Source organism: Pollicipes pollicipes, unplaced genomic scaffold, assembly GCF_011947565.3.
Source record: "Pollicipes pollicipes isolate AB1234 unplaced genomic scaffold, Ppol_2.1 Scaffold_3087;HRSCAF=3621_pilon_pilon_pilon, whole genome shotgun sequence".
Lineage (NCBI taxonomy): Eukaryota > Metazoa > Arthropoda > Thecostraca > Pollicipedomorpha > Pollicipedidae > Pollicipes > Pollicipes pollicipes.
Window position 1 is genome coordinate 30177957 of NW_023596225.1, and position 20276 is coordinate 30198232.

The window sequence follows — 20276 nt, forward strand, 5'->3', positions numbered from 1 at the left end:
AATTACAATTATTTGTTCCAAAACTATATTGATAAAGATGTGGGTCGCAAAGAACCATCGTTACGTCTCTTCCTTGTGCGCCAATGCAATGCCTACTTTCTCTCGACAGACCTCAAGCCACTTGCGAGGGAGAGGGAATTAATTTACTTCCAGCATAAGACCAGGCAAGAATTACGTTAAACCGGCTTATGCTGTGCGGTGCAAAGCGAGGGAGAGAATGTTTTGAAGTGACGTTACGCTGACCTGGCTCATTTTTGTCCTGCAAGATCGTGGCAAGTAAAGCAGACCACAGCAATAGATACATCTATTTCATCACCACACAACACGCATTTCATACGCCTGAACGCCAAGTGAGCCTCCTCGCCGGTCGTTCCACCAGACTTCTTAAGTGCCGCGAGTCCTGTGTATGGTGTCCGTGATAATGGTGGCCTTGGCTCAGCTGACTTGTCGGCGACCTGGGCGATGGATGGATGCCGGGTGGCTACATCGCAGCAACGGGAAGAGCAGTCCCGGGCTCCGCCGCCCGGCGCGACCTTGCAGTGCTGTGTGATAGTATTGAGTCCTGGGGAGTCTAAACTAGGAAAAACCAGGTCTACTAGCCAGTGGGGGAAAAACTTGCAATCTTTGCCGAGTTATGTAGAAAAAAACTTTATTTAAATGAAAATATCGAATCCTGTACTGTGTAAACCACTCACAAAGGAGAACGAGCAAATCAGGATAAGAATCAACGAGGAGAAAATGGAGGTTGAATGGAAGACGATTAGCGTTGGCGTAGTTAATGAGCAGTTGTCTTGATCGTGGATATACCAGACACACGAGGAGGAAGTGATTTGTTGTGGATGAGGTGTTTGCAACGATGACGTAGTGGAGGGCAAGTGCTCTTGAATCGGTGGCAGTTGGTGATTTAAGCGCGACCGATGTGAAGTCTGGCAAGCGGCACTTTCTCGAGGCGATTGTCTTAATTGATTGTCGGCTAGTACTGTAGTATGGGTTTGATTGGGTGAAGGTATTGAGCGCGTTGATCCCAATCAGGTTTCGGAAAGACACGAAAGTGTAAATTGATGGCTGCAAGAATATCGGAAACGGGAAAAGGAAGATGATTTCTTTCCGGTAACACAAGACTTTGTTTTACTTCCTCGTCAGCGGTGTTGCTTCCATGAATATTGGCTTGTCCGGGTATCCAGAGAAATATGACTTAAGTTCATTGAGAAAGGGAGCCGAATTCGACGCATGTCATTTAAAATGGGATGGAACGGAATGTGAAGAGTGCTGGACGAGGTTATGGAATCGGAAATATATCGGTGAAGCTTTCATTTTAATGATTTTTCTTGACAGCAATAGAGGACGAACGAAATAGCTGCTTTATTCCCGAACTCTGTCACTTTTGAGTTCGTTGACAGAGCAGGCTCTCTCCGATTCTTATCATGTCGTGCTTAAAACCACTTGCTTCGTGCACGCTTCGTGTACACGCACCCATACATGTAAACGAAACGAACGAAATCGTTTACATGTATGGGTGATGCCTGACGCGTGACGCACGATGCCTGTTTACTTGACATCGTTTGCATGTATGACTGATGCGTGATGCCTGATGCCTGTTCAGTTGTATTCGTTTGCATGTACACACATTTTTCACATATTTCTATTCTGGTAGAAATTGGTATTCTGGAAAATATACGTGAGTTTGTTGCAGAAGGGAGCAGTGTTCGTCGTATTGCCGCTTAGAATTGGTTGGTATGAATTATGAAGAGTGATGAGAGCTTGTAACAACGAATGAGAGAATGAGTCCGTGCATATAACTGCCTTTTGTATGGTCACCTTACTTGATATGGAGCAGGGGCGGCTAGGATTGCTGTTAATTCAGCCGTGTACACAGTGTTGTAAGTTGACAGGGCGGTTTGATTTGTCGTAATCATGATGTACGAAGGCAGCTCCTGTGCGGCCATCGCAAAGGCAGCCGTCATTGTAAATATAGGTGTGCTGGTCATGTTCTCCTTTGAACCCAGCGAACATTGCGTGCACTTCAGTTTCTGATACTTTCTTTTTTGTTCTGAAACAGAAAGATGACGTTAGGAATAGGGCCCACCCCAAAACGGCCGGGGACTGGGAGTTGGGCTGCAGGGGATGTCCGGGAGATTAAGCGCTCGTTGCGCTCGAATGACGCGAATGCTGATGGTTGGATGCTTGAGCTCCGCGTTGGTAAGTGTATGGTTTGGGCAGAGATGTGCGAGGGTGTTGTATGTGGGGTTACCAACGAACACTGTGGCGCGTGCGTAAGATCTGAGAAGCTGTGAGTTTTGTTGGTGTGATAAGAAGAGGACAGTCGTGTCCGCGAGCAGATTTAGGACCGGGGAGGTGAGAAGTGCAGCATTCACTGTGTGGAGGGCTGCGTTCTGGATGGTGGCTCCAGGGTTTCGACTTTTTGGACGGAATATCATAAAAAAGTAAGCCATTATAGTCCAAGATCGAGCGTATCATGGAGGTTTTAGAGGCGGAGTAGAGTGCGTCTGTCGGCGCCCAACCCCCGTCCTGCTATGCATTTCATTATGTTCAGTCGTTTAGCGCCAGCGTTGCTGAATGTCAACAAAATGAGTACTGAAAGTAAGACGACGATCTCATGTTATTCCAAGGTATTTAAAACTGTGAACTAGAGGGATTATTTCACCCTTAAGATTCAGGCGGTGGGATGTTTAACATTATTTTGGCCAGAGAAGATAATTACAGCTGGCTTCACGGTGAGCATATGCAGTTCCCGCCGTGTACACCACGCAGAATAAGATTTAAGCTAACTGTATATAATGCAGGGCGTGTTCGACATCGGCATGCATATCCCAACAAACCAGGTCGTTCGTGTCCAGAGAATTGCGGAAAATGTTGAGAAATATAATGAATGTTATTAAGACATTATTTATCATTACGAGGAAGAAGGTTGGAGATAAGACACTGCCCTGAGGAGGACCGTGATCCTGCGCCGTCGGGGAAGAATAGGCATTTCCGCAACGCACAGAAAACGTCCTATCAGTTGGGAAGTTTTTAATGAAAGCTGCAATTCGGCCGCGAACTCCGATTTTATGCAGTTTAATCAGGAGGGCACTTGTGTTTGCCCTGTCGAAAGCGTCCTTTAAACCCACAAATAGTGTCACCGTATTTGATTTAGCCTGAAATCCGAGCTGAGTGGAATCTGTAATGTGGACCAAGGTGTCCGCCGTGGAGCGGCCGGGACGAAAGCCGTTCTGAAAAGTAAAAGAAGGTAATTTGACTCTAGGAACATCCTGATACGTTCGATGACCATTCCTTCGGATATTTTAGAAGCACAGTTAGTAAATGATAGTAAAGTAAATGATAGGGCGATAGCTCGAAGGGTCAGAGGGAGGCTTAGAATACTTAAGTATAGGGGCAAGTGTGCTAGAGCGCCAGGGGGAGGGAAGAATCCGTTAACCCACGCATAATTAAAAGCCAAAAGAAGATTGGTGAGTCCAGACCTAGTGAGATTTTTAGAGAAAGCGTAGGCTGACGGGTCTGGACCAACAGAAGTGTTTCCACACTTACTGATTGCAAGGTCTAATTCATAAGCTGTGAATAGTACGGTCGAATGTCTCAGTATTAACAGACGTGAAGTTGAGTGCGAGCAGTGTGCCGTTGAGTGTGTTAGTGACCTATTGGGAATACTGTTCGGACGGTGATACAAGGGCGACGCGTGCGGCAAATTTTGTGACGACTTCGAATGGGATGCTGTAGTGTTGATTGCTGATTACAAGGTGCGCGGTTTTATGATATGGCGTGCGCTTGTTTGTGAAACATCCAACCAGTGACCATAATTTAGATAGCGGGGTAAAGCGGTTGAACGCATTCGAAAACTGCCCCCAAATTTTTCTGTTTTACCGCTTTAAGGATTGTATCGGCTTGATGTTTAGCTACGCGAAACTCCTTTCCATAAGCTATGCAAATGCAACTACGAAAGGCACGCATAGCGCGGCGTCCCAGTGCTACTGCGTGCTGACACTTATCATTCCACCAAGGCGCATGGTTATGCCCAGGTAGACGATGAGTGAGGGGAACGAACTGGTGCGCTGAGGCTAAAATCTTGTTTAGAAATGTAGGGAGGTCTGAAGTTAAGCCTGGGGAGTGTGCCTCGTCTATATGACTTTGGAAAGATGCCCAGCCCCGCTCTGCAAACAGTCTATCGCGGAAGAGAATTGAGGCCCTTTGCCCTGATGGGACCTCTAAAGTTATGTGGATTGGGTAGTGGTCACTAAAATGCAGGTCCAGTTAAACATTGTGCGTAAAGAGTGGTGTTACGCGTGGTATTGTCAAGGCCAGATCTATAACAGAGTACGTGGTGCCCCGGTGGTGATGTGCATGCGTAGGTGTCAGTTCGTTAATACATCTGAGGTCTGAGTGTCCCTGAGTGTGAAAAACTCTACCCCTTGCTTGTGTCGTGTTACGTGTCGAATGACGAAGTCAGTCTTTTCTGTTTCCAGTTCTTCGTAGAGGTCTGATCTCTTAATAAGCTGACCGGTGGTACGGAACGAGTCGCAATGTCAGGGAATTTTTCCACCGCATTGACATAAAAACGCGGTGGAAATCCACCGCAAGTAAGCAGCTACGCATCGAATAAAAAAGTAGATCAATGAGGACTCCAATTTTCCGTAAAGACTCGTGTTAGTACCGAAATGAACCGACCGGTGATCCTGCGCGAGTTGCAATACACGTCAGTTTTGTTTACCAATTCTACATCAAGGACCGCGCACATCGCGGATAAACTGCTACTCTTCCAACTCGCAAGCATGATGTTTTGAACCCTAATTTCAAGTGAAGACTCGCGCAGATTACAAATTAAGCTGATGCGTACCGGGGGATTAAATGAGAACAATACAAACAAGCTTTAAGTTCCGCCTTACTTCTACACCAAGTTTTTGCTCCTTTAAAAATAACATCTCCTCCTAGCTGAATAACGTGTATATATATATATATATATATATATATATATATATATATATATATATATTCTTTACAATCTAGCAAAATGTCTGTTGTCTTCTCTGTGTTAACAGCTCCTTAACGGACAGACGATTTCTGGCCTGCTCCCCCACGGAAGACTCGTTGATCGTTGATTTGCTGCTTCAGCGATGGTGGGTCGCCGCTGATGAAGCGGTAGACGATCGCGTTGCCGCCTGACGTCCGGTGAGCGGGATCAGTGTCACCCCTCCTCACTTCGATCGCTAAGTTTTCCCTGATCAAGTTGATCACCACTGCTTCGATGTCTTCCGGTCGGTCACTGGTGGAAGGTGGCGGTTCAGCGGCGCCCGGCGACGGCCAGCTGGGGTCTTTCTGCCGCCGGCCGATAGGTACCTGCCCACTCCGGTTGAGCCGCTGGCTCTACTCGCAGCCAACCCGGGCTCGCGGGACCGCGGGAGGCTGGGCAGCCGACCCTGGACGAGTCCCTGGCGCCGCCCTCGATCAGTCCTGGCTTGCGGGGACCGCGGGAAGCAGGGTGGCCTACCCTGGACGAGTCCCTGGCGCCGCCCTCGATCAGTCCTGGCTCGCGGGACCGCGGGAGGCTGGGCAGCCTACTCTGGACGAGTCCCTGGCGCCGCCCTCGATCAGTCCTGGCTTGCGGGGACCGCGGGAGGCAGGGTGGCCTACCCTGGACGAGTCCCTGGCGCCGCCCTCGATCAGCCCGGGGCGAGTCCCCGTTTGCGAGGGACGGCTGGACCGGAGAACATCAGAGTGTTTCCGATTTCCTATGAAGTATTTTATTTTTGAGCGACTCCATGTCTCCATTTCGTTCTGTGTGTCGTTCTTGCTCTATTATTCTATGATCTCTCTCAAGCTCTGGCTCAGTGAGGAATGTCAGGGTCCCCAATGCTTTTTTCATCAAGTCTCAGATCCCCGATAACCCCATCTGTGACTTCAGATGGAGAACTCCTCCCAACGCACGTCTCTGAGCTGACGCGGGTCACCTCCGAGAGCGATGACTGGGACTGGGCTGGAGACTGCCCGTCCGAGAGCCGCCGGCGCTTGCCGGCTTCGCTGGAGTTCTCCATCGTCTTGACATGGAGTGACTTGACATGACATGACTTGACTTGACTTGACATCGTCTTGACATGACCTTCATTGACTTGACATCGTCATGACACTTGACAAGTCATACACAGCTGCCTATCGACCTTTGCCGACATCTTTCAGCCCATTTGCTCCAATGCCCTGCCGGGCCGCTTTACTCGCGCAGCAACAATGTGCCATGCACCATGAGGTCAGGTGAAGGTTACACCACTGGGAGCGATAACCGTGCGCAACGGTGGTCGGTCAACAGCTGGATCTCATGGCGCCCCTCGATAAAAATGCGCCCCAATCAAGCTTCCTGGATCCGCCCCTGCCGCGAGAGATATGGAAAATGTATGAGACGCCGACGACCGTATGTTACTTTCGAGCGTGGACGCCGAATGGAGAGCTCGGCAATCGTGAACTTATGCAGTCAGATACTGACAGTTGGCCTCGTGTGTCATTGGGGCTTCACAACGCACTCAACTGCTGAGGCTACATGGCGTTGCCTGTATCTCACCGAGGCAGGATTCGCTTTCCCATTATGTTTGAAAAATCTCCCCGCCTCCTTGAAAAGACTCCTTGAGACCCACATAAAAGACAGGAGCGTTAGGAGTGCTCAAAACTGGACAGGGAACGGCTGTCTTGTTTGGACGTGTTTCTCGTTACGTATGAACCTGCATTGAGTGCATCACCTTGAGATGTAGCTCGATTGGATTCGCTTTCGGACATTGGACGACGCAAAAAGTTTAACCTTCGTCGAACTGAATAAATGAGACACCACTCCATACAAAACATTTATGTACAAAAAACCAGTAGGCATAGAATGCAGTATGTACAGAATGTATCACAGTTATGGCACGTGGTCACAAAAGCCCGGCGGACCTGTCCGCTCTCACCGCAGCGGCGCATTTAAACACAAATACCACCAGCAGTCGCTCCGAGCAGCACGCACGGACACATCAGTCAGACACGGCTCTCCTGACGCAGATCGCGGGCGGCCGTCTCCTTCCGGGTCGCAGCCAGACGAGCCTACGCCCGGTGGGTCCAGAAGCAGGCGAGTCGTCCATGCATGATCCGCAGCCGAGCGGCGATCGGCGCGTGACGTCACAGCATGCGCGGCACACGAAAAGAGGCGTGCAGTACGCGTGCGGCTGCTCCGCGGTAACGGCAATGCATGCACTCGCCACCGGGTACAGAACACGGGGAGTTGCTGGCGGCACTGGGAGCAAGCCCACTCTCGCTGGCGAAATGCCAACGCGGGGCAGAAATTAGTGAACCAAAAGCAGCGAGAGAGCACTAACAGATTACATGTCATGAACGCTAAACTAAATGTGGTCTCCCGGAAGCGAGGCCACCAGTCAATAACAAAACACAGAGCTGACGCCCGATCCGACGCTGTTCCGAGCAGTCGTTAAGTAAAAATGGGTACAAAGTAGCACCATTCATGCACTTTGTACTGGAATCTCAGCGGAGTTTGGCCAATACTTCACGCAGCAAGCGCCACCCATGCGGACGAAATTAAACTGCTACAATGGCAGTGCATGACTGGGACTGCTCCATCGCATAATCTCGGCTAAGGTCAAATCAAACTAAAGCTCGTTACGCGGCAGCCTGCGCTGACGTGGCTCCAGGCCGGACGCCCGCGCAGCCACCATCGGAAAACGCACAACACACGACAGCGGAGCTGTCTGCAGGCTGCACGACGTTCTCACGAGGACCCGTCAGCCGCGGCTCCGTCCAGCCACAGCCGCGAACGACGGGGTGTGTCGATCACGGCTGAGGATCGGAGCACCACACAGTCGGAAGCCCATCTCACGGCGCCCGACGCATCGCGGTGCAACTCCGAGGACGGTCCTCAAAGGACTGTCTCTCGAGGAGTTACGCTGCCCGGGGACTCCCAGCACTCAGGTGGCCGCCGTCAGGAGGGCCGCCGTCGGAATGTGCCGGCCGCTGGGCCGGCGGGCCAGCCTCAGCCCGGCCGACCTGAGCGCGAGTGTCTCCTCCGAGCTGGCCCGGCCGGCCGGCGGGTCCGGCGCCGCCCGTCCCACCGCGCGCCGTCGGCCGTCGGCCGGCCCGGCCTCTGAGATCGCGGCCCAGCTCCGGCCGGCCGGGCGCCGTCAGATGCGCGAGCTGGCGTCGTCCGACTCGATGTCACACAGCTGGCCGCCGTCCTCGCTCTGACTGCCGGCCGTCAGCGACTCCAGCTCGGCGTACGTGCCCAGCTGCAGCGGCAGACGGTTGCGCGCCGGGTACCGGTACCTGCGCGGCACGGGACACGGACGGTCAGGGCCGTAGCTGACTTCTGAGTACATCACGTCACGCTGTGTTGTTTGAAGTACAGGTTGGTCATAGCGACTAGTGCCAACTTCATTGCTCAGCTCCAAGACGACGCTGACTTTCATCCCGGTGCCCAGCTGAACGTGCCGCCGGCGTTCCCAGTGAGCCCCGTCACAGGGTGGCTCACCTGTCCAGCCGGTGCAGCAGACCGTCCGCCTCGCCGTCCGTGTCGGCGCCGCTGTGCGCCGGCAGGTACAGGTTGGGGTGCGCCGCCAGGCCGTAGGCCAGGTCGCCGCCGGCCACCGACGACAGCTCGGACGCCGAGCCGCCCAGCTCGATGCCGTGAGCCGACAGAATGCGGTCGAAGTCGGTCGGCTCGGGCAGCGTGTCCAGGTCCGAGGTGATGTCGTCGCCGTCGCCCTCGCCCACGTAGTCGGACGTCTGGTCCTCGTTCAGCGTCTCCAGCACGTCGTCGTCGTCCGCCATGGCCACGCCTGCGCAGCACAGGACGTCATGAAGCTGCACGCGTTGCATGCTCCAGATTGGGGCGGAAGTTACAGTTTTCAGTTGCGTTTCGTTAATTTCAAAACTAGCGGTTTTTAACAGAACGTTAGGTAAAGGTGGTCCAAATTCATAAACGGATATGATGAATTGCCAACTCATTGTGGATAATTCTTTTTGGTTGGCATACATAGACGTGATGTAATATAAAGTATGTTCAATTTTGAGCGATGCTTGAACCCAATAGGACTAAACGCATTCACGAAACGTCAATTTGAGATCATGGTACGACATACGCAAACTAGCGAACATTGCGACAATCGGTTATTTTCATTTGGCTACGATACCGGGGATATTCATCATCGGCAAAATCTCGTTCATAAACTGATCACAGGTATACTCTCGTGCAAATTGCAGCGTAAGTGTGGTGCACTGCTATGGAGGTAGTGCTCGAGCATAAGAACGGTATTGGGGGGTGGGATCAACAGGCTGTATGGGCCCGTAACCGAAACCGACAACCAAAGACAACAAAAATCTGTTCCGTTGGCAAAACAATTCCGACTCAAAGCAGCAAACTGAACGTACGGTCTATCAACTTCATTGGTTTAAGCGGCGTTAGGAATAAGGTGAAAACTGAATCAAGCCATCGTCTTGATCAGCAACCAAATATAATGTGCTCATAGGCTTCGCAGAAGCAGACAAGCTAGCACAAAAAACACCTTACTTGAAAGCCCCAGTCCCGTTTCTATGCACCACTCAGCAGCGGCTGCGGCCTCTCCTCAAACAACCACGCTGTCTGGCCGCTGTTCCACCCAGCTCTCAGTACTTGGGGGGGGGGGGGGGGGGGCACGGACTTATATCTGAGTGTCAGTGTACAAAATCGGACCTTAGCAGAAAAAGCTGCCAGTTATGTCGTGTTGCAAGTAAATGTCCGGCCACGTGTTCCCAGACTCGCTGTCTCGTGATCTCGTGATCAGATACATCGAACAATCAGCTGGGGATGTTAGTTGAGACATCAAAGAGGAGCCCAGGATGCTTTGAGCTAGCTGTTGCCGACACACAAACGTCCGACCCCTTTTTCTGCGCATTGACACTTGCGACCGAAGTAGCCATCAGTAAGGATTGCAGCAGCGCCAGAAAGTGTTGCAGATAATTCAATAAATTATGTTATAGCCTAGTCTATACTCCTGTTTCGTATCTTCTTCTGACACCTGGAAGGGGGCACAGAACCGTCGAAGAAAAATGCCCAGGTTCACACATGTGAACTAGCCAACATACGTGCGTGAAGTTTCGAACAGATACGCTTCGGACATTCTGCCAGTCACGTCTGTCCTCAAACTCAGACTTCAGCAAGATAGCAGTTTCATTTGAAATTGCCCAATGCACGACGCGGGAGTCTCACCTTACCGTGTATTTGAAGCTGAACGTGAGCACGACTGACTTAATTGCGTTCCCACATGCGAATGTAGCGTATAACGCACTTTTCCCCAGCTTACAAAACGCTTCGTTGAGTTTCCCATCTCTAAAGCACACTCCATCCACAATGTGTATGTATCCAATTCACAAAGCATTCCGAAATGCAAGGCATGTCGCAGACTGAGACGATTTATCTCCATATGAAGACTCAGTCGCAACCATGGCGTCGCAAAAGTCGGTTTTACTCACTGGCAGGGGCGCGAACAGCAGTGTTGCTCTCGTTGCTCTCGTTGCTATGGTAACTGGACGTGTCCTTGACCTCTGACCCGGTGACCTCGGTGATGTTCGGCAGGGGATTCTGACTGGTGCGAACCCAGTCCGAACAGTCCCAGTGGTAATCTGAAAGGAACGTTGGCGTACGTTCATCAACATCATTGGGTTGTACATCAAGGAACGTTGGCGTTGTTAGTCTGAAATGACGCCGGGTAGACAGCTGAAACCCGACCGGGAACGGAGTATGAAACATTGAATCCACACGACCAGCACAAACACATGATCAGAAGCCGGCACGAAGGAGCACCCATTCATTAGAAGGGTGCAGATATGAGCATAGGCTCAGCGGCGTGAGGAGAGTGTCATTCACAACTTAAAGCTGGCCAGCAACCGATTGACAGGCGTCATGCGGCGGGAGCTGACCTGGCGTTTCCGGGGAGGAGAGAGCGGTGGCGCCGCCCTCACGGCGCGGCTTGTCCAGCGGCGGCAGCTGGATCCTGTTCAGCGCCGCCAGCTGCGGGTCCGTCAGGTCTGCACAGACAGCGGGGGGCAACGCGTCACGCCTAATGCTTGTCACCAGTCCTGAGATCACCAGATGGACCACCAACCACCACCATCACCACCAGGTTAGGTCCTCATAACGTACGATCGATACAAATAATAGATGTCACGGTTTCCCGCGGGCCACCAAATCCAAGCCTATCGGGCTTCATCCAGACACGAACACTGCCTACATATAGACCGGGCCACGCAGACAGCCATGAGACGCGTACCGTTCTGTATCTTGTGCATGTCGTAGTAGGAGGGCTTGATGTTTTGTCCATGTCCCGGTAGGGACTTCTCCAGAGTGTTGGTGGCGCTCATGTCGGAGGCTGGTGGCCGCCATAGAGGGCGCCACACTCGCCGTGGGCTTGTTGAAGTTCTGAACACAGAAACGGAGAGGTCGTCAGAGGTCACACGTCGCACTAGGAGAACATTCACCACAACAACAGGACGCCAAACAGGCGCTGCGAGTGACCTGCAAGTGCTGACAGGCGCTGTGCGGCGGACCGTCCAGGCCCGGGAAGGTCTAACTGACCTGCAAGTACTGGCAGGCGCTGTGCGGTGGACCGTCCAGGTCTGGGAAGGCTTAACTGACCTGCAAGTACTGGCAGGCGCTGTGCGGTGGACCGTCCAGGTCGTCGGCTTGCCGACCCGTAACTGCGGATGGTGTCCAGGTTGTTGAGCGTCGAGTATTGCGGCTCGGAGGCCCGGTTGTTGGCTCCGCCGGTGAACGACGGCCGGACGGACCGGCAGAGTCGCTGCCACCTGCCGGACACACATGGAAACAGGTGCCCACAAGGACATGGGGTCGAGCCTGAACAGCGTATGTAACGAACGTAACCTCCGTACATTTCACCTGATATACATCTCTGAGCTAGAAAACATCTCAACACCTGACTCTCCTCTGTGTTTACGTGCCTGAAACCTCTCGGTCGTTAACCCGAGTACGTGAAAGTAGTCTGCACATGGCATGCCTGGCTGTGAACCGGCGACACGTAAGTGTTCACATCGGGCAATGACGTCCGTCGACACCTAGTGACAGCGCACGTACCGAGCTGTTGGCCTCCAAGTTGGACACCTTGGACATCCGCTTGTACTCGCCGCGCTGGTTTTTGGCTTGATGTTCTGCAGCAGGATCTCGTTCGAGGCGTCCTGGTTGCCGGCCAGCGGGTGGCGCGGCGTGCGGGCTTGCGCTTGCGCCGCGACTGGCGCCAGCACACCACCAGCAGCACCACAGAAACAGCGCCAGCACGAACGCCACGATGCCGACGATGTGCTCGAGCGTGATGGGCAGCCGGGCGGCCGGCGCCGCCGCCGTCAGGCCGCAGTACGTGCCCGTCCAGTTGGCCGCGCACAGGCAGCGGAACGCGCCCGGCACGTTCACGCACGGTGGCGCCGTTGCGGCACGGACTCTGCAGGCACTCGTTGACGTCCACCGTGCACAGGGGCCCGGTGAAGCCGCGACACTTGCACAGCGGTCCGAACGCGCCCCTCCTCGCAGGCGCCGCCGTTGCGGCACGGGTTGGGGTTGCAGTGCAGGCCGTACTGGCAGCGCCTGCCCGACAAGACGCACCGGACAGTCGCAGCGGTAGTCCACCGGCCACGTTGGTACACACGCCGCGTGGAGGCAGGGTGATGAGGCGCACGGGTCCGTGTCCTGCTCGCACCGCTCGCCGAGGAAGCGGACTGCGCATGCGCAGCTAAAGCCGCCGGCTGCGGCGGCGGGTCGCCGAGCAGCGGCCGCCGTTCAGTGCAGGGCTGGTGGCCGCAGGCGTCCGCTCGGCCCAGCTCGGCCCGGCAGCGGGCCGACAGACGCACCGTTCTGCTGCAGGCCGCGCCGAGCGGCTGCTGTCGCGCGCGTGCAGCGGCAGCCGGTGGCCGTCCAGCTGAAGGTTGTCCAGACAGCGGCGAAGCCGCGTTCCGTCTCGCGCGATGCCGTCCGAGCCGGCCGGGGTCGCACGACAGCACCCACGAACATCAGTCCATTGGCCCACGCTCAGCACCTCGTAGAAGCCGGGCGCCGCGCCCTGCAGCCACGGCACGCAATCAGACAAACAGTCCGCCGCTGGTGTGTCGGGGTGACGGAAACGCTACGCTACATGTCAAGAACACAGTGCCCGCAAGTCTGGTAGAAATGCCCGGCCCCAACCAATAGCCATCATTGACACCCCATGATATGTCATTAAGAAGGCGGGTTTACAACACACTGTATGCCCGCCTGCGTGCTTCAGTTATGAGCCGGGAATGATGGGGTCCTCACCTGTGCACCATAGCGTCCATCCACCAGCACCTCAGCTCTGTTGCCGAACCTCTTCACGAGCACGTTTGTGCCACCGGTCATCGTTGAACTGCATGTCCGGCACCAGGACGCGCCCCTCACCGCTGCCGCAGTCGAAACGGTACTGAAGCTGACCGTTCACAATCTGAAATCCGAGTAAGGCCCATTATGATATCATAATTATGCATGCAATAACGCACAGCAGAACAGCAACCACGCAAATGGAAGGAGATCAAACCGACAATACGTCAACCAATATGCAATTAAGCCTACGCTGTTTACAAAGGATGAGAACCATCAGAGATTTTCAGAGCCAAGGCGGGTGTCACGGTCAAAATGACAAAGCTTCTGCCATATTTGAGTCAGCTTCTCCACGTGGCCACAAAGAAGCGGTGACTGCACAACAAGCTACGCCAGCTACCTTTGACGTGTTGTACCCTCTCTCGTCCGTCCTCTCGTACCCCCTCTCGTCTCTCTCTCCCAGCTGCCATCAGCACAGACAAGACGCTGACCTCAAGGATGCTGTACTCGACGCCGCCGGCCGAGTAGACGAGCGTGCCGGTCGGCTGCCGCGTCCGCAGGCTCAGCTCCAGGGTGAGGCGCCGCTCGGACGGCTCCAGCAGACGGTACTCGGCGTACCCGTCGCCATCCAGCGAGAACGGCGCGCGCGGCGTGTAGCACTGGCCCTGGCGGCACTCGGAGGCGAGCAGGCCACAGCGGGGGCCGGTGCGACCCTCCGGACACCGGCAGCTGAAGCCCGCCGCCGAGGCGTCCGGTATGCATGTCTGGTACTCGGCGCACGGCGAGCGGCCGCACTCATTCACCAGCTCCGAGCACAGCTCGCCTGCCGCCACCAAAACACAGGTCAGAGCACAGCCCACCGGCTGGGTTCCGAGGGTCATAATCAGAGGAATGTCAGGTCATCTGCGAGATATGGCAGGCAAGAAAGCTAATCGCCCCCGAACTAGAGGCGAGCGCTCATTGCCTTGATCGTGTACACATGACGCCGCAGCACATATTCTACAACATTTGACATTTCCAACTAAAATTCAGCACCACAATGCACGACAACTAGCAGTGCGGCGATTGGAAACTAACGTGTGCGAAATACGTCTGCTGAGCTCACAGCCGGCTACACAGAGCTGGCCATGCGAGCACACCAATGCTGCCGCGAGCAAGCCGACTGACCTCCGAAGCCGACGTGGCACTGGCAGCTGAGCTGGCGGCTGTGCTGCGGCGGAGACGAAGCTGACCACGTCCGTGGCCACGCTCACCACCAGCTCGTCGTCGAACACGGCCACGTCGCTGCAGTTGCCGTGCAGGCAGGGCGTCGCCTGACAGCCGTCCTCATCGACAGCCAGCAGCGGCACGGCCAGCAGGCGGCTGACGGCGGCGCGGCCGGCCAGCAGCCGGCGCCGCACCACGGCCGCCTCCATCCAGGCCGGGCCGCGCCGCACGGCCAGCAGCACGGCCAGGTCCGCCGGCCGGGCGGCCCGGCTGCGCCGCCGGCCGCCCGCCGCCGCCGGCTGCACGCTCAGAATCAGCACGTCCTTAGCGCGCACCTTCAGCTGCTTGCGCAGCGCGCGCCGGAACGGCTTCATGTAGCTCAGCACGAACGCTCGCGGCGTGGAGGCTGGCCAGCGTCACGGAGACGGCGTGACGCGCCATCTGGTCCGTGATTTCGCTCACATCCACCGTCACGGCCGTGGTGGCTGGTGAACTTGCCGTCCGTCACGGACACGTTCAGCCGGTACAATCCGGCGTCAATGCCGGCCAGCGTCACCAGCGAGCCGTCGTCCGGGTCCAGCTCGAACAGGCGCTCGAGGCCGGCCTGGCCGGCCACCAGGCCGAACTGCAGCCGGTCGTACGGGTCCTGGTCGGAGGCGTGCACGCGACCCACCACGGCGCCCGGGAAGCTGTCCTGGTACGACTGGATCGACACGTGCAGCGGGATCAGCACCGGCGGGTACTGCGGCTCCTCGATTATCTGCAACGCAGCACGCCAAGGGTCAGCAGATTGGTACGACCCTCGGTTGCCTATGAAGCGAATGGCAAACCACTGTCCAGCTCTTCGATAATGTGCCGTATGTGACACGAATATTCAACCATTTGTCGAAAATGGCCAAAGCCCTGACATTCCAGCTTACGAATCGTTCGGGACGTTGTACGGCTGTGGGAATGTTGCGTCTATGACCAAATACCGTTACGAATATTTTACACATAGTTCTTCAAGCCGGACCGTGCAAAAACAAAGGTGTCCTCTATCACTGCATTAGAAAATCCCAACGTCCCTTTGACTGACCTTGACGTCGACCCAGGTCTCGGAGAAGCGCACGTCATCACCGTTGTCGTAGACGCGCACCAGCAGCTTGTACGAGTTGCGCAGCCGGTGGTCAAACTTGGCGGCCGTGCGCAACTGTCCGCCGGCCGTGATCACAAACCAGTTGCCGCCGTTGCCCTCGGCCACCTCGAACGTGAACGGGCCGGCGTTCGGATCCTCGTCAGCATCCGTCACAGAGAACAGCAGCATCGGGTGGCCGGGAGGCTTATCCTCCTGCGGCGAGAGAGGGAGGAACTCTTCAGACAACATATCAACTGGGGAGAGCAGCAGCAGCGGGTGGCCGGGAGGCTTATCCTCCTGCGGCCAGAGAGGGAGGAGCTCTTCAGGCAACATATCAACTGGGGGGACAGCAGCATCGGATGGCCGTGAGCTTGTCCTCCTGCGGCGAGAGAGAGAGAGAGAGAGAGGGGGGGGGGGGGAGAAAGGAACTCTTCAGACCACATATCAACTGGGGGGAACAGCAGCAGCTGGTAGTCGGGGGGCCTATCCTCCTGCGGCGAGGGAGGGAGGGAAGAGCCCTCCAGACCACATATCAACTGGAGGAACAGCAGCAGCTTAAAGCAGGAGGCTTATCCTCCTGAGGCGAGAGAGGAAGGAACTCTCCAGACAACATGTCAACTGGTTGGACAGCAGAAGATGATGGTTGGAATAGTTGAGACAAGGTGTCAATCTTTCCAGAAGAAAACAAGGGCGTTCGTTCCAGGGAAAGTTGCCGAGGCTGCCCAGGTATGCAAAGATCGATGAGGCTTATAGGACGATTAGCAACTAATAGAATCTGCTGAGTTTCCTCCCAACCCGCTTGTTTAGTCTCCCGGTAACACCAAAGTAATACGAACATGTACGTAAAACATGAGCGGATTGGTTTTGTTGAAGTGCCACCAGCGGGAAAATGATGCAGGGCACACATACACTGTATCGTATTGCCACACTGCTTCTTCATCAGACCTCACCTGAATAATGGCGCTGTAGCGAGACTGAGAGAAGACTGGCGGGTTGTCGTTGGCGTCGCTGACGTGGACGTTGATCTGGGCGGACGAGCTGAGCGAGGGATCGCCGCCATCCGTCGCCGTCACATCCAGACTGTAGCTGGACACCTGCCCCAAACAATAAGGCGTAACGCGACAGCAACGTGTGGAAATGAGCACGTTCAAGACATAATTGAAACTGCTCACAACCCTTGACGAAATTCAGGTGTAGAACGTCATCGACCACTATTGCAGTACAATCCTTGGATAAAACGTGTGTCAGGTACTGTACAGCCTCTGCACAGCCCGGCGCAACCCCTGTCTGTTGCAACCAGAGCACGTGTCGGCTCCAGCTGCTTTGATCAATTCGCCTGACACCTCCGGACATACCGGCACCGTGGAGCCGAGGGGCGAGAAGCGAGCCGCGAAGCACCGAGGCGTGAACCTCAAATGCATGTCGAGCCCTACCACAGGTGAGCGTCAGCTGAGGCGTGAGCCTCAAATGCATGTCGAGCCCTACCACTGGTGAGCGTCAGCTGAGGCGTGAATGTCAAATGCATGCCGAGCCCTACCACTGGTGAGCGTCAGCTGAGGCGTGAACCTCAAATGCACGTTAAACCCTTCCACTGGTGAGCGTCAGCTGAGGCGTAAACCTCAAATGCATGTTAAACCCTACCACTGGTGAGCGTCAGCTGAGGCGTGAATGTCAAATGCATGCCGAGCCCTACCACTGGCGGGCGTCAGCTGAGGCGTGAACCTCAAATGCACGTTAAACCCTACCACTGGTGAGCGTCAGCTGAGGCGTGAACCTCAAATGCACGTTAAACCCTTCCACTGGTGAGCGTCAGCTGAGGCGGTGAACCTCAAATGCACGTTAAACCCTTCCACTGGTGAGCGTCAGCTGAGGCGTAAACCTCAAATGCACGTTAAAACCCTACCACTGGTGAGCGTCAGCTGAAGCGTGAACCTCAAATGCATGTCGAGCCCTTCCACTGGTGAGCGTCAGCTGTCAGTTCGGGTCCGATATGTGCCGCTCGGTTGCGCGCCCTAACGTATTGTAGGAAGCATTTCACGATATGCACTCGGTTATAGTATAACTTGTCAATCCCGGTGGCTCAGTTGGTTGGAGCGTCTGCCTTCCGATGCATCTGCCCTTGGTAGTGGGCTTCAGTGGCTTGGGCGCTCAACTTTTGCCCGAGAATATGATGGAACAGGCAGCAGCGGCCATTCCAAAGGTTAGGTAACGTTGGAGGGTAGAGCGCCCGTGCTCGTCATTAAGGCACGTACAACATGAGCGCCAAATAAAAAATGTAGTCGCCGCGCCCTGTAGCCCAAGTCATCATCATCAAGGCACGTGCAGCTTTCGCTACAAGATCCCACAATCGGATGGTGGAGTCAGGGCGGCTCATTAAACAGCCAGCGCTTAGCGTGGGCACTGGCCGCAGAAATCCATCCAATCAAAAGATTCGGACTAAGTCCAAACAAAACCCGTCCGACTGTCACATTTCCATTGTCACATCATACAACCGGGTCGACTTACCCGCAACATATGATGAGACAATAGAAAATGTCGTCATGTTCATGCGTCAGTTGCCCACTGCAGCTAAACATATTTTATCAGAACTGGCCTCGCTACTTTGGCTCCGTATCACCAGCCTACGCACCATTTCTCTGTCGAGCTGCGTGGCGACATAGAGGTAGCCCGAGTCGGCGTCCATGGCAAACTGGCTGTGCTGGTCACCGCCGGTCACCGAGTAACGCACCCGAGCGTTGGCGCCCGAGTCCAGGTCAGCCGCGTGCACCTGGCGACGCGGCGTGCCGGTCAGGCCACATCCGGCGCACCTGGTGCTGCGCTGTGTCGGCCACAGCACAGTGCACTCCCAGCGCGGCTCCCCCACCCGGCTCAACAGGGCAGGCCGGACAGATATCAGTATGGGCTGTCGGCTGGTGAGCGCAGGCTCACAATATGGCTCATGACGTGACTTCGGGCTAGGTTGCCTGAAGGGGCTGCTGCTTTCTTTTCTCCGGCAAGCGGACAGGGAGCGCGAATATGGTAACCCGGCACGACACTGCGCCAGGCAAACCACATCAACACTGCTGGACTGGCCTACACTGTGGTGGTCACATGCAAATGTCTAACCAGCGGAATTGAAAAAGATCCAGCAACACACGTTCAACACAACACACAGATAAACACAAACGTCTCCCGCGTCCTTAGTCAAGCTAACGATCAACTGCTTCAGACGACACACATTTCTGTGACGTCACAAGATTTTCCGTGGCACCAGCAGTGGACATACCTGCAGAAGGCGCTCTCCTGTGGCCACATCCTCGCGGATAACAGCGCTGTACACCTCCTGCCCGAACACCGGCGCGTTGTCGTTGCAGTCGAGCACGGTGATGTTGACGGTGGCGTGGTTGCTGAGCGGCGGAATGCCGCCGTCCCGGGCCTCCACCGTCACCATGTACTCTCTGGCTCGCTCAAAGTCCAGCTCGGACATCACCGACACAATACCTGTCGGAACACACACAGGGGTCACCACGTACTCCCCAGCTCGCTCAAAGTCCAGCTCGAACATCACCGACACAATACCTGTCGGAACACACACAGGGGTCACCAAGTACTCCCAGCTCGCTCAAAGTCAGCTGGGACCTCGCCAACACAATACCTGTCGGAACACACACACCGGGGCCACAATGTACTCCCGGGTACGCTCAAAGTCTAGCCGGGACCTCACCGACACAATACCTGTCGGAGCACACGCCTGGGTCACTAGGTACTCCCGGGTACGCTCAAAGTCCAGCTGGGACCTCACCGACACAATACCTGTCGGAGCACACGCAGGGGTCACTAGGTACTCCCGGGTACGCTCAAAGTCCAGGTGGGACCTCACCGACACAATACCTGTTAGAAAACGCACATGTGTCGCCATGTGCTCCTATACCCGCCTTAAAGTACAACACAGGCGACTAAAATGCTGATAAGCACGTGCCTGTTTTAGGGTTTGATCTGGAACATGTTGTGTTCGTTGCCGCCAATGATGCTGTAGCTGATCTCGGCATTGACACCAGAGTCCCTCGAGGTGGCCAGAAGTTTGAGAACCTCTGTCCCAACAGTGGTGTTTTTCCAATGCCGTCGCGTGGTACAACTTCTTGGTAAACTCGGGCGCGTTGTCGTTCACGTCTGTGAGCATTTCAAACAAATGTCAGCCTTGACGAAGAGCCGATAAATTACCACCACACACATCACCCGATATCGAAAAAATGCTAAAACAAAGATGCGAAAATAGCCTTATCTGACAACACTGTAAGACGCACCCTGCGTAAGAAGCATGACAGTAACCCTTTTCACAACACAAGCAGGCGTACCCTGCACCAGCAGTATGACTGTAACCCTGCTCACAGCACAGGCAGACGTACCCTGCACCAGCAATATGGCTGTAATCTTTCTCACAGCGCAGACAAACGTACCCTGCACTAGCAGTATGACTGTGGCGGTGCTGGACAGCTGGGGTGTGCCGCCATCCGTGGCTCGCACGCTGATGTTGAACATGGCCTGCTGTTCCCGGTCCAGCGGCCGTCCCAGAGTCAGCACGCCCGTCCTCGGGTCCAGCAGCAGCCGGGCGTCGTCGTC

The 20276-nt window shown here is 55.1% G+C and overlaps 2 protein-coding genes and 1 long non-coding RNA gene across 3 annotated transcripts; all 3 read right to left on the minus strand.

Annotated features, from left to right (window-relative positions):
* Window positions 1-7761: 7761 nt before the first annotated feature.
* On the minus strand, window positions 7762-11327 carry LOC119089381 (fat-like cadherin-related tumor suppressor homolog). Its single transcript, XM_037212050.1, has 5 exons — window positions 11289-11327; window positions 10939-11046; window positions 10492-10641; window positions 8513-8819; window positions 7762-8307 (listed from the first exon to the last, which is right to left on the minus strand). The coding sequence occupies exons 1-5, from the start codon at window positions 11305-11307 to the stop codon at window positions 8166-8168; spliced, it is 726 nt and encodes a 241-aa protein (XP_037067945.1). The 5' UTR covers window positions 11308-11327; the 3' UTR covers window positions 7762-8165.
* Window positions 11328-13388: 2061 nt separating this feature from the next.
* LOC119089383 (uncharacterized) lies at window positions 13389-14575 on the minus strand. The gene is made up of 3 exons (XR_005093143.1): window positions 14525-14575; window positions 13849-14180; window positions 13389-13481 (listed from the first exon to the last, which is right to left on the minus strand). It is a non-coding gene; the product is annotated as an uncharacterized LOC119089383 (long non-coding RNA).
* A 31-nt stretch (window positions 14576-14606) lies between these two features.
* LOC119090023 (fat-like cadherin-related tumor suppressor homolog) lies at window positions 14607-19155 on the minus strand. Its single transcript, XM_037212821.1, has 7 exons — window positions 18943-19155; window positions 18307-18444; window positions 16628-16771; window positions 15639-15890; window positions 15026-15323; window positions 14864-14969; window positions 14607-14616 (listed from the first exon to the last, which is right to left on the minus strand). The coding sequence occupies exons 1-7, from the start codon at window positions 19141-19143 to the stop codon at window positions 14607-14609; spliced, it is 1149 nt and encodes a 382-aa protein (XP_037068716.1). The 5' UTR covers window positions 19144-19155.
* Between the last annotated feature and the right edge of the window lie 1121 nt (window positions 19156-20276).